We start from the raw sequence: 12453 nt of genomic DNA on the forward strand, positions 1-12453 counted from the left end.
GGGAGGGTCGGAACCATTTCCGACTTGCGTTTTGAGAGGATCATTCCGGATGCGGAGACCCGCCAGCAAGGGATGGCGTAGCCCGGGAGAGAGGCGGGGGGTTGCCTAGCAACGAGAGGCGCCGCCGGGTCTTCGCGGGGAGGCCCCGCCCCTCCCCATGCGGCAGCCTGTAGGGAGCCCCGCCCCGCGCCTGGGGGCGGGCAGAAGCTCCTTATTGGTCGGCTCTCCGGAAGCGACGGGATTCGGAATCTGCGTGCCGTGCGCGGTGCGTGGCGGCGGCGCGTGGTGCGGGCGCGGGGCGGAGGGGCTCTCGTGCGGTGCGCTTGGCCGGGGGCGCTGCCCGGCGGGCCTCGGGTTCCCCGCGCTTCCGTAGCTGAGCATGGCCGTCGCCGGGCGCCACGGAGGCCTGAGGGGGGCGGTCGGGCACGGGGCCCCCACGACCCCAGGCCTCGGTGCGTGACCGCCCCTCCGTCCCGCAGAGCCGCCAGCAGGCCGGGATGTTCGTCCTGGTGGAGATGGTGGACACCGTGCGGATCCCCCCCTGGCAGTTTGAGAGGAAGCTCAACGACTCCATCGCCGAGGAGCTGAACAAGAAGCTGGCCAACAAGGTGCGGGCGGCGCGCGGGGGAGCGCGGAGGGCGGTCTTGGGAAGGGGGCTCGGGCCTGGGGCGCGCGCGCTCGCGCAGCCCGGGTCCCGTCGTCCGCGGCGAGTTGCCGGCCGCTGGGACCCGGCCCAGCCGTCTGATGCGGGGCGCAGGTGGCCCCAGCCTAGCGCGCCCCTGCTACGGCCCTGTGCCCTCTCTCGGGGGGCAGGGGCCTCTGCCTGCCTCCCTGCTGCACGCCTGTCTGTTGATGGAGTCGGGGTCCACGCTGCCGGGGACGGGTGCTCGCGAACCCGTGGGACGAGGGAGCCGCGTCCGCAGCGAGGGGGTCAGGCAGCCAGGCTGAACCCTGCTGGCCGGGAGGCGCTGACCAGAGGGCTTGTTTCGGGGTGGGAGAGAGCTGTGCAGGGCCCCGGCCCCGTGGGAGGAGCCGGGGCGCCCGTCCTGGAGGCGCTGTGGCTTGGATGGCGAGGGCGGGGAGGTGGCGGCAGCCTGCGGTCACCTGTGTCTCGGCGCAGGTGGTGTACAACGTGGGACTCTGCATCTGCTTGTTCGACATCACCAGGCTGGAGGACGCCTACGTGTTTCCAGGCGACGGCGCGTCGCACACCAAAGGTGGGCTCGGCTCGGGGCTCCTGGCAGAGATGGCCAGGGTCCAGAGGCCTAGGGTCCTGTCCCACCTGGGCCAGGAATGGACTCCGGAAGTGGGCAGCCCCCTCCCCTCGGCCTGAGCGCCTGCCGGGGCGGGGGTGGATCGGCGACTCTCAAGGCCTCTCTGGGTCCGAGGCTGTGGTGCCTCCGGCTGTGCCCCTCCGGCTCCGGCCGCTGCCAAGCCCTGCCTTTGCCTGGTGCTCTGGCCACTCACTGCCCCGGGGGAGGGCAGGCCAGGAGCGTGGGGACGCTGGAGTGGCCCTCGCGGTTAGAAGAGAGAGGCAGAGGGAGTGGAAGAGCAGGCTGGCTGGGGTGGGGACCCCAAGGGGCACAGGACGCAAGGGTTAGCATTGACCTCGCGAGCTTTGATGAGCGCCCAGCACAGGGGTGTCTGCGTTCTGGCAGATGCCTGTCCCGGCCTCCCGAGAGCTCCCTGGTTCACACGGTGTTGCCGTGCAGTGCAGAGCGCGCAGCAGGCTGTCTGTATGAGTAGAAAAATCAGACCGTGGCATGGAAGCCATCTTGATGCCCGCGGCCACAGAGAGGACGCCAGGCAAGGCCGGGTGTGCACTGGACGGGGCCTGGCTGTCCAGGAGACAGGTGGTCACAGGCACGCGAGCCTCGAGGAAAACTGGGAGGAAAAGTGAGGTCGGAGGGAACTCTGCTGGCCGGATTTCTGACACCTGGTGTAGGGTTTGCACCGCTGTTTTTATTTATGTATGTACTTAAGATTTATTTTGAAAAGCAGAGTTAGGGAGGGACAGAGCTTGTTCGTTTGCTGGTTCTCTCCCTAGATGGCCACGGCAGCTGGGACTGGGCCAGGAGCTTGGAACTTCATCCAGGGCTCCCACGTGGTGCAGGGGCCCAACTACCTCTGCTTCCCCAGGCACTTTATCTGGGAGCTGAATAGGAAGTGGAGCAGCCGGGACTCGCAGTGGTGCCCACCTAGGTTGCAGACAGCTGCTTTATCCACGACACTACAACACCGGCCCCTCCCACTTCTGTTTTTCAGTATTTTTACTTCATTTCTTTGGAAGGCGGAGTTAGATCTTTCGTCCACTGGTTCACTCCCCAAATGGCCACGGCAGCAAGGGCCAGGCCAGCTGGAAGCCAGGAGCTTCAGCCGGGTCTCCCACACGGGTGGGAGGGGCACAGACGCTTTGAGCCGTCTCCCGCTGCTTTTCCCAGGCCATTAGCTGGGAGCTGGATTGGAAGTGGAGCGGTGGGACTATGAACCGGTGCCCGTAAGGGGTGCTGGCACTGCAGGCTACACCACGGCGCCGGCCCCTCCCCTTTATCTTTTAGTCGAGGTAGCGTTCACCTTCGTGAGCTCCTGGGCTGGTGGGTTGGCACAGTCAGTAGATGCTGTCGCTACCCCCAGTCCCAGGGTACTGGCCTCACCCCAGGAAGGAGCCACCTTCCCACTCGCAGGCAGCCCTGTCCGCCCCTTGCCAGCCCTGGAGGCACCAGTCTGCTTCTGTTTCTGTGGCTTTGTTGATTCTGAACATTTCAATCAGTAGATTCCTTATTTTTTAATTTTTTAAAAAGATTTATTTATTTGAAAGGCAGAGTTTCACAGAGAAAGGGAGAGACAGATCTCCATCATCTATTTCACTCCCCAAATGGCCTCAACGGCTGGAGCTGGGCTGATCCAAAGCCAGGAGCTTCTTCCAGGTCTCCACGTGGGTGCAGGAACCCAAGCACTTGGGCCATCTTCCACTGCTTTCCCAGGTCATTAGCAGGGAGCTGGATTGGGAGTGGAGCAGCCAGGACTCGAACCAGCACCCATATGGGATGCCGGCGCTGCAGGCGGCCACTTTACCTGCTACGCCACAGCACTGGCCCCTTTGCTTTTATTTTTTAAAGTTTGTTTGAAAGAGTTACAGAGAGAGGGAGAGACAGAGATCTTCCGTCTGCTAGTTTACTCCCCAGACGACCACAATGGCTTAAGACTGGGCCAGGCTGAAGCCAAGAGCTCCTTCTGGGTCTCCCGTGTGGGTACAGGGCCCAAGCACTTGGACCACCCTCCATGCATTTCCAAGAGCACTGGCAGAGCTGGGTGGGACGTGGAGCAGCTGGGACAGGAACCAGCACCCGTGAGGGATGCCAGCACTGCAGGCGGCAGCTCTACCTTGTCCGCCGCAGCCCCGGCCCTCATGGACACTAACACGAGCCCCTCTGTGTGTGGCTTACTCCGCTTCGCAGAGCCCTCAGGTTCATCTGTGGTAGCACACGTCGGGGCGCCCGTCCTCGGAGGTGCACACCTCGGCTGTTTATGCATCCCCCTGCTGATGGGCATGCGGGCTGCCTGCCCTTGGCTTTCACAGACCAGAGCTCCCTTGCTGTCCCCACCCAGGCCTTGCACGACCCGCCAGGGGCTCTGTGAGGGTGGATTAGCCGTCCCTGGGGACGGGTGGGCAGTGGCGGGGTGGGGAGCGCCTGTGTCTGTGCCGGCTCTGACGTTGGTCTCTCTTCACGCCCCGCTGCCTGCTGGGCCCTGGGGAAGCAGCATGGAGGGCCCTGTGCCCTGTGGGGTGGTGCTGGCGGGCTGGGCGGCTGCTGGAAGTCTGTGTGCGACTGGAATCTCTCCCAGGGGACCGGCGCTGTGACGCAGCGGGTTAAGCCACTGCCTGTGACGCTGGCATCCCATATCTGGAGCACTGGCTCAGCTCCTGGCCGCTCTGCTCCTGGCCGCTCTGCTCCTGGCCGCTCTGCTCCCGCTCCCTGCTGACTCGCCTGGGAAGCTGGTGGATGATGTCCCAAGGACTTGGGCCCCTGCCATTCACCTGGGAGACCTGGATGGGGTTGCAGGCTCCTGGCTCCGGCCTGGCCCAGCTCTGGCTGTTGCAGCCATTTGGGGAGTGAACCTGCATGTAGAAGATCTGTGTGTGTCGCTCTGCCTTTCAAAAAAAGTCAAAAACAGAAAAACAACCTGGTGCCCCCGCCCCCACGGCAGAACAGCTGTGTGAGCTGGATCCTCAGCCTGTCCGAGCCTCTTCACTCCCCACGTGGAAACATCGGGCCCAGAGGCATGACCAGAGCAGTGGGCAGGTGGCAGGCAGGGTTGGTGGTGGGCACGCCCTCTGGGCAGGAGGCTGCTGCGGGGCCGGGCTCAGAGGCTGTGATGTGGGCCCAGCTGCCGGACATCTTCCCTGGGGTCGGGTAGTGGGGACCCTACCCTGGGCAGTCTGAGAACCACAGAGCCATTTTGCTCCCGTCCCCCAGGGCATCTTCAGCATCCGTTCCGGGCCAGGGTTCTGCCCGGGGCGGCTTCACCAGTCCGCAGGGGACAAGGACTTGCTTCCAAACCTGGTTCCCTTGCCAGTTGCTCCTGCCTTTCTTAGACTAAACGGGAGCCTGGGGGAAGGTGGCAGTTGACCTTGAAGCCATCCCCGGCTCAAGTGAGACCTGCCCAGCGCATTCGGGAGCAGCCCCCTGTTCCGGGGAGCTGCTGTGCCTTCTGGGAACCCAGCTGTGACTTTGCAGGGGGTGGGGTAGGGGTCCTTCTGGCTCAGCCGTCATGTCTGGGCTCACAGGGACTTAGGCGGGCAGGCCCCTGGAGCAGCCACGGTGAGGGGTTGGTGGCGAGGGTGGACACGCTGTCCCTGACGGCGTGCTGCTTGGCTCGCAGTGCATTTTCGCTATGTGGTCTTCCATCCCTTCCTGGACGAGATTCTGATCGGGACGATCAAAGGCTGCAGCCCAGACGGAGTGCACGGTAAGGGTGGGCCTGACCCCTTGGGCACGGCGGTGAGGGGGCCTGTGCTGTCCGCAGGGTCGCGGAGGGCTCAGATGGCAAGGTTGGCCTTCCCTGGTTCTCACGGACTGGACGAGGACCTCGGCTGTGAGGCTCTACTGGAGGCTGTGACTCGGGACCTCAGCGTGGAGGTGCCTGGGGGTCCTTGGTGCCCGCTGGTCCTGTTGTGTGCAGTGTCCCTCAGGTTTCGCTGACCGGATGCTTGGGGCTTTGTCCTGGGCTGCTTAGGGGCATGACGTAGGCAGAGGCGTGGGCTCTGTGGTGGGGAGGGACTGGACCTCCATGGTCCCACCAAGGGCCACACAGGGTAAGGGGCTCACTTGCCTGTTGCTGTCCACACCCCTCATTGTTGGGCTGTTGACATGAGCCTCTGTCCTACGCCGTCACCTTCGTTTCTTCCAGTCTCTCTCGGCTTCTTCGATGATATTCTCATCCCCCCCGAGTCACTGCAGCAACCAGCCAAATTGTATCCTCCCAGGGTTAAGGGGTCATGGGGAGCTCAGGCCCCTCCAGTCCGCTGGCCTTCACTGGGGTCTGGGAAGCAGGCCGCTGCCTCCTGTTCCTGCACTGACCAGCGCTGTGTGGTTGCCAGCTGCACACCAGCTGGCCTGGGGGCACCCTTACTTCCTGTCCACTTCCCTTAGTTTGTCCCACTTCCCCCAGAGGCTGGCCCTGGCTGCCCACCGCCTTTCTGACGTGTGCGGCCTTGCCTGGCTGGGTGGTCCCCCTCCCAGCCCTCACCTGCTGCGCTGGTACTTCTGTTTCTGTGGGACTCCACCAGGAGGTAGCCCACCCTGGCCCAGGACAGGCAGAGGCAGAGCCAGCAGCGGGACTGCCACTAGAGGGCAGCATGGTCCCTGAGCCTGGCCTCTGCCCAGGGCCCCAGGGAGGGCTGCGTGGATGGCAGGCTCTGCTTGGGCCTGTGCAGGTTGGGGACAGGGTCTGCCTGTGACTGCTGCCAGACTGGGGGCCCTCGGGTGGGCGACCGCATCCCACCTACCATGTCCTCTTGACAAGGCAAGGTTTTAGTTACAGAGAGAGGGAGACACCTTCCATCTGCTGGGTCACTCCCCAAATGACTGCAGTGGCCGGGGCTGGGCCAGGCACGTCAGGGAGCTGAATCAGTGGAGCAGCCGGGACGCAAACTGGTGCGCTGGCATCACTAGCGCTGGCTTAACTGCCACACCACACTGCCAGCCCCGGGTAAATCCGTGCGCTCCGCCTGCCAGACTGTCACGAGGCCTGGATGGAAAGGGGAGGCACCGCAGGCAGCAAGAAGCTTGGTCACTCCCACCTCCAAAGTGGGGTTCGTGCTGTGACCCCACCTCTCCTGCCCTGAGGTCCTGCCAGCCCCAAGCCCCCATCCAGGGCCCTGGCGCCCCAGAGCTCCAGCTTCTCACGCCAGGGCCGGGACCTGCTTTCCTGACTTCCTGCAGAGGGGTCCCCACCCCCACGCTCCGGCGTGCCCCACATGGCCTGGTTGTTGCCTTGACCTCTGGCCTCCAGTGATGAAGCTGAGCAGGTGTGGGTGTGGGAGTACGAGACAGAGGAAGGAGCACACGACCTGTACATGGACACTGGCGAGGAGATCCGCTTCCGGGTGGTGGACGAGAGCTTTGTGGACACGTCTCCCACGGGGCCCAGCTCCGCCGAGGCCACCTCTTCCAGCGAGGAGCTGCCCAAGAAGGAGGCTCCGTACACACTGGTGGTGAGGGCACTGCTGGGGGGTGGGAGCACCAGGGGTTCTCTCCCAGAACCCCCGTGGCAGGTCAGCGTCTCAGCCTCTTGTGGGGTCTTGGTGGCCACCTCTCCCTGGAGAGCCTTTTTCTGCAGGTGGCACTGTGGGTGACAAAGCTACTACAGCTGTTGAGGGGTGGGGGTGCGAGTGACCCCTCCCTGCGAGAGGGGCAGCACACAGTGGGTGAAGGCTTGGGAGGGATCAAAGCCCTTAGCTGAGGGGATTCCAGAAAGAGTGGTCACCCGGCCTTCCCGGCAGGAGGGCTGCCTGAGCCCACTGAGGCCTTGGGGCCAGCAAACCAGCACTTTCCTGGTGGTCCGGGGGAGGATGGGGCAGGAGGGGCTGAGAGTGCCAGGCAGGGCAGCGGCAGGGCTCCCGGGCTCTCCCCAGCCCCTCCCCAGGCCTTGAGGGTTGTGTGGCCCCTGCACCTGCACCTCTTGGCTGGGGTGGTCGAGCCCTGAATGAGATGTGTCTGTTCTCTCCCTGGTCTCCCCGGGCAGGGGTCCATCAGTGAGCCGGGCCTGGGCCTTCTCTCCTGGTGGACCAGCAATTAGCCCTGGGGCTCAACAGCAGACCCTGCCTCTACTCGGCCTGTGGTGCAGCCCACCGTTGTGGACAGGAGTGGCCAAGGAGATGCTCAAGAGAAGAGTGTTGCCTGGAGCTGGGGGGTGGGGGCTTGGAGTGCCGCCGGCTTGTCCCCCCGCCCCTCCCTGGACCCGCTCCTGGAGCTGCCCCTCAAGTGCTGCTGTCCTGAGCTGCCCCTCAAGTGCTGCTGATCAGAGGTGACGGGGTCTGCCAGTGACACGCAGAGGGGGCAGAACGGCACGTCACCAGCTTCCTGTCCTTCCACGTCAGCCAGCACCGGACACTTGTGTCACACTCAGCGTTACCCAGGTGTCAGTGCCGGCGCCACCACGTCTCCTGGGCATGGGACCTGGGACAGGCGTACTCACCAGGGGCTGCCCTGCAGGGAGAAGTGGCCTAGCGTGGGAGGTGACCTGACCTGGGCTCAGAGTGCCCGGGGGTCACTGACCTTGGCTGAAAGGACCTTCCCTAGTTGACAACAAATGGCCCAGACACCAACCACTCACACACAGGAAGTCGCTGAATTTGATTCTTATTTTCCTTGCAGGAACAAAAAGTTCTCTAAAATCTTCAGCCACCAGTGATAGATCAGGCAGAGTAAAAACTTCTTTAGATGGGAGTGTTGTCATCAAAAATAAATACAGTTGCAGGGGACCGCTCGCGATCTGAATCAGACCGGCAACAGGGGGCGAGAGCTGAAGACCGTAAGGAGCCCCTCAGCCGCGGGTCTCTCCGGGCTGAGGGGCAGGCAGGAAGCTGTGGCCTGGATGGATCAGATCTGGTCGGTGCAACCAGCACTGAGGCCGGCACAGTCCGGCGGGAGCGCGGCCTCACTGCTGCAGCTCCTTCATCCTGTTGAGCGCGCTGCCGGCGCGGAACCACTCGATCTGGGTCTCGTTGAAGGTGTGGTTCAGGAGGATGGTCTCCTGGGTCCCGTTGGGGTGCTTGATGATGCACTTCAGAGGCTGCAAGGAGGAGGCAGGCGTGGGTGCACAGTGGGGTACCGCGTGGGCAGGCGGGGTGCGAGGCCTTCTAGCCGGAACAGGTGTTCACAGGAGCAGTGGCAGGGTGCGGGAGGGGAAGCAAGGCAGCCCCCCCACCTCCCAGGAGCGCCCTGGGCTGTCAGCCCCCCCCCCCCGCCCACTGACCTTGCCAGGAGCAAAGTCCTTCAGGCCCTGGATGGTCAGCTTGTCCACAGGGTGGATCTTGTTGTAGTCGGCAGGGTCTGCGAAGGTGAGGGGCAGTAGGCCCTGCTTCTTCAGGTTGGTTTCTGGAAGGCAGAGGCACAGGTGGTCAGCAGAGCGGGGCCTCCGCCTCCCTCTCCCCTGCCCAGGGGGCCTCGCCAGCCCCCAAAGCTGCCTTTCCTAAACCTGCTTGGGACTCAGGCCCCTGGGGGCAGGGACTCCGGGCACAGGTGTGACCCCTGGGGGTGGGTGTCCCTCCGCTAGGGACACCTAGACAGGGGTATGGATGCTGCTGTCTGGCTGTGTTCACAAGAGGACCCTGGCACGTGTCCTGCATCTCAGCTGCTCAGCTCTGTGAAGCGAGGCCAGTGAGACCCGTGCTGGCAGGATGGGAGCTGAGGGCCCTGACTCGCTCAGCACAAACTGAGAAGGGTTGTGGCGGGCGCAGCCTGGCCCCTGGCAGGGTAAGTGACCTGGGGCCACCATGAGGGCACCCACTCACCGTGGATCCTGGCAAAGCTCTTGGTGATGATGGCCCGGCCCCCGAGGTGACGCGGCTCCAGCGCTGCGTGCTCCCGGCTCGAGCCCTCGCCGTAGTTCTCATCACCGATCACCACCCACCTGATGCCATGTTTCTGTCAGATGAGCCAGGGAGGGCATGTGAGGCAGAGGAAGGCGCCGTCCCCACTGGCCTAGGCAGCCGGAGGTTTGTGGGCCAAGGGGCTGGAGGCCCCTCTCCCTCTCCCTGGCTTCCAGAGGACAGGCAGGATTAGGTGTGAGTCAGGGCCCAGGGAGATGTGACCCACCCGTCAGTGGTCAGCATGGAGGCAGCGTGGGTGGAGGGCCATGGTGTGGGAGCAGAGCCCAGAGCCGCAGGCCTTGCTGGAGGCACTGCTGCCCTAACACCAGGGCACTGCTCTCTGCACAGCTGGGCTGGAGGCGCCCCTTCCCAGGAGTACCCGCTCAGCCAGGCACCCCTGACCCCAATGGGCCATGACTTGGGCAGCGCCTCTGCTCCCCTGGCCTTGCCCCCGGCTCACAGCCTGGCCACGTACCCTCTCTCTTGCTCTTGGAGAGCCCCTATGGCCTCCTGCCCCTGTCTCCCCAGTCAGCTCCTCTTCCTGTGTGTTGAGGTCTCAACCACGGGGGCCAGACGCCTCCTGCAGGCACTCCCCTCAGCAGCTCCCCAGGGCAGGGCCTCCCCAGGGTGTCCACCTGGCCCCACCCGCCCGGGCCTCCTTCCTTCCCGGGGTCCAGCGCTCCTGTCCCTTCCAGATGGCCATACCCTTGCTCGCCTGGTCTCCTGCCCAGCTTCTGCTCCCCACACAGCCCCCTGTGCCTGTGCTGTCCCTGCCATCTCTGACTCACCTTGTAGTAGCGGGCAGTGTCGGGGACGGGGCCAAACTCCTGGGTGACAGCGTTGCGCACGGAGTTGGCCTTGCCGTTTTCAATGTTGATGGCGCCGATGAGCAGGTTGTTGGAGATGTTGTCCAGGTGCCCACGGAACTTGAGCCAGGGGCCAGCGGCCGAGATGTGGTCAGTAGTACACTTTCCTTTGACCTTACGTGGGCAGGCAAAGGCGATGGAGGTTAGGATGTGGCTGAGTGGATGAAGGACGCCTCCTACAGGGAGGCAGGGGCCCAGGGCCTGGGACCGGGGCGGGAAGGGAGAAGCACGACAGGCTGACACTGGTCGGCAGGCCTGGCACCCACACCCAGGCCACGTGGCTCAGCCACGGCCATCTCCCAGCCTCTCGGGTGAACAGGGAAGCGGCTTGCTCACCCTTCAGGACTAGCCCCAGCTCAGAGATGCCCAGGCTGGACAGAGAGAAGTCTGGGAACCTGTCTGGTCACCGGCAGAGTTGCCAAGTGCCCGCAGACCCTTAGGAGACACACAGGTGAGGTGTGGGTATGAGGCCTGCTCAGCTCCCACAGGCTAGAGCCTCCGTGGGAGCCACTGCGCCGCATCCACACACACTGGAGAGGCCGAGCCCAGACGGCCGCTGCTCAGGTGTCCAGCTCCACCCAGCCGGCGTCCTGACCTTGATAAGGATCTGCAGGTCCTCCAGGTCCTGGCCGTCCCACTTGTCGAAAGGCTCCAGCAGCTGCAGGCGCTGGCTGGTGGGGCTCACGTCCACCCGCTGCCCGCTGCTGTCCTTCGGGGGATGCTGGTAGGTGTCCTGCCCCGGGTCAAATTCCTACGGCAGGGGACAGGGACGTTGGGTGCAGGTCCCCCGTGCCCGGGCTTGCCCTCCCAGGGAACGCAGCTGCTTTGTTCTTATCAACAGCTGCCTGTACGGGGGGGGTGGCCTCAGCCACACGGCGAGCGGCCTGGGCTGGGCTGGGCCCGTGGCAGTGCCCCCTCACCGCACGGGGAAGCTCGTCGGCATCCGGCGCCTCCAGCTTGAACTTCTTGCCGTCCTTGCCTGTCAGGAAATCGGTCTCTGGGTTGAACTTGAGGGTTCCCGCAATGGCCAGGGCTGTGACGATCTGAAATGGTGGCCAGCTGGGTGGTTAGCATCAAATACCAGTCCTGTCCCCACCCAGCACAAGTCCAGCGCCTGGGAATGAAAGCCAGGAGATTTCTATGGTCTTCCTGGAAGCCAGAGAGGCAGGAGTACCTCTGGGACCACAGGTCACTGGGCCTGCAGGGCACATGGAGCGTCAGGCGGGCTGGCCTGCTGTGGGGCCCTGTGCAGACAGAGGCCTGGCATGGGGGTGCTGCTGCTGTTAGCTCTACACGTGGCGGGCCATTCGCTGTGAGGTGAAAGACTCCAGGAAGATGGCCACGTGGCACCGATGGCAGGGGCACACAGCCCCCAGGGCCCAGGCCAATGACGTGAGGCTTCACTGTTTTTAAAAAACATCCTGGGGCTGGCGCTGTGGCACAGTGGGTTAAAGCTCTGGCCTGCAGGGCTGGCATCCCATATGGGTGCCGGTTCAAGTCCTGGCTGCTCCACTTCTGATCCAGCTCCCTGCTAATGTCCTGGGAAGCAGAAGACAGCCCAAGTTCTTGGGCCCCTGCACCTGTGTGGGAGGCATGGAAGAAGCTTCTGGCTCCTGGCTTTGAATCAGCTCAGCTCTGGCCTCTGCAGCCATTTGGGAAATGAACCAGCAGATGGAAGGCCTGTCTACCTCTCTCTCTAACTCTTTGGAACACATAAAACTTAAAAGTGAAACAGTGACTGGTAAGGGTTATGTGAGTTTGAATATTAAAAAATCCTCCTGACCTTTACTGTCGGTATAAAAAATAAGATACTTATAAAATTTAAGGGCTCTGGCAGTGCAATGGATGTATCTCCAAGGCGGTTTTGAGTGCAAATTGCTTAAAAACGGGTTTGTTCATGGGACCAGCGACCGACTCCTGGGCGAGTAGCCCCAGCATCCTCAAATTACTGCAATTCGCTCTTCAGGCCAGGGCCTCACGGCCAGCGCACCCCCCACCTTGCATAATCCTCACAGGATCCCAGGCTCAGAGAGGTCAGCGACTTGGCTGAGCTCACACAGCTACTGAGATGGCGGGGCTGGGACCTGGCCCCGACGGTGAGATCCGCTGCCTGCTGAACACTGACCCCGAGCCACCCAGCAGCGGCAGGCAGGACGTGCAGGGGACAGGATGTGGGAAGGCCCGCGGCTCTTGTCCCCACTGGAGCAACCCCTAGTCCTGAGACGTGGAAACCACTTCCTCCCCTGGGCCAAGCCTCACCTCCGGGGACGTGACAAAGGCGTGGGTCTCGGGGTTGGCGTCATTGCGGCCCGTGAAGTTCCTGTTGTAGGACGTGACGATGGTATTCTTCTCCCCCTTCTTGATGTCCTTCCTGCCGGGCCACAAGGACAAGGTTAGGGACACCTGGCCTTGTCATCTGGCCTCTGGGGGCCAGATGGGCAGGGCTCCTGCGGGGTTCCCATGCTGAGCTCAGGACAGAAGGGGGCGTGG

General features: G+C 63.5%; 2 protein-coding genes across 4 annotated transcripts in view; one reads left to right on the plus strand and one right to left on the minus strand.

Moving 5' to 3' along the window:
- The first annotated feature begins 223 nt into the window (after window positions 1-223).
- POLR3H (RNA polymerase III subunit H) lies at window positions 224-7777 on the plus strand. 3 transcript variants are annotated; one of them, XM_062202777.1, is made up of 7 exons: window positions 224-265; window positions 480-608; window positions 1121-1217; window positions 4885-4971; window positions 5413-5476; window positions 6517-6718; window positions 7249-7777. In XM_062202777.1, the coding sequence occupies exons 2-7, from the start codon at window positions 498-500 to the stop codon at window positions 7300-7302; spliced, it is 615 nt and encodes a 204-aa protein (XP_062058761.1). In that variant the 5' UTR covers window positions 224-265; window positions 480-497; the 3' UTR covers window positions 7303-7777. The 3 variants fall into 3 exon arrangements, with proteins under 3 accessions (XP_062058761.1, XP_062058762.1, XP_062058763.1); XM_062202778.1 differs by having other exon boundaries at window positions 265-285; XM_062202779.1 differs by lacking the exon at window positions 224-265 and adding an exon at window positions 300-317.
- Window positions 7778-7848: 71 nt separating this feature from the next.
- ACO2 (aconitase 2) overlaps window positions 7849-12453 on the minus strand; it is a 43978-nt gene continuing 39373 nt past the window's right edge. The window contains exons 12-18 of the mRNA XM_062202776.1: window positions 12223-12334; window positions 10884-11006; window positions 10559-10714; window positions 9886-10077; window positions 9020-9152; window positions 8482-8603; window positions 7849-8298 (exon numbers count right to left, since the gene is read on the minus strand). Coding sequence (XP_062058760.1) covers window positions 8164-8298; window positions 8482-8603; window positions 9020-9152; window positions 9886-10077; window positions 10559-10714; window positions 10884-11006; window positions 12223-12334 — 973 coding nt within the window. The 3' untranslated portion in view covers window positions 7849-8163. The remainder of the gene's footprint in view (window positions 8299-8481; window positions 8604-9019; window positions 9153-9885; window positions 10078-10558; window positions 10715-10883; window positions 11007-12222; window positions 12335-12453) is intronic.

This window comes from Lepus europaeus, chromosome 10 (genome assembly GCF_033115175.1).
Source record: "Lepus europaeus isolate LE1 chromosome 10, mLepTim1.pri, whole genome shotgun sequence".
Taxonomy (NCBI): Eukaryota; Metazoa; Chordata; class Mammalia; order Lagomorpha; family Leporidae; genus Lepus; species Lepus europaeus.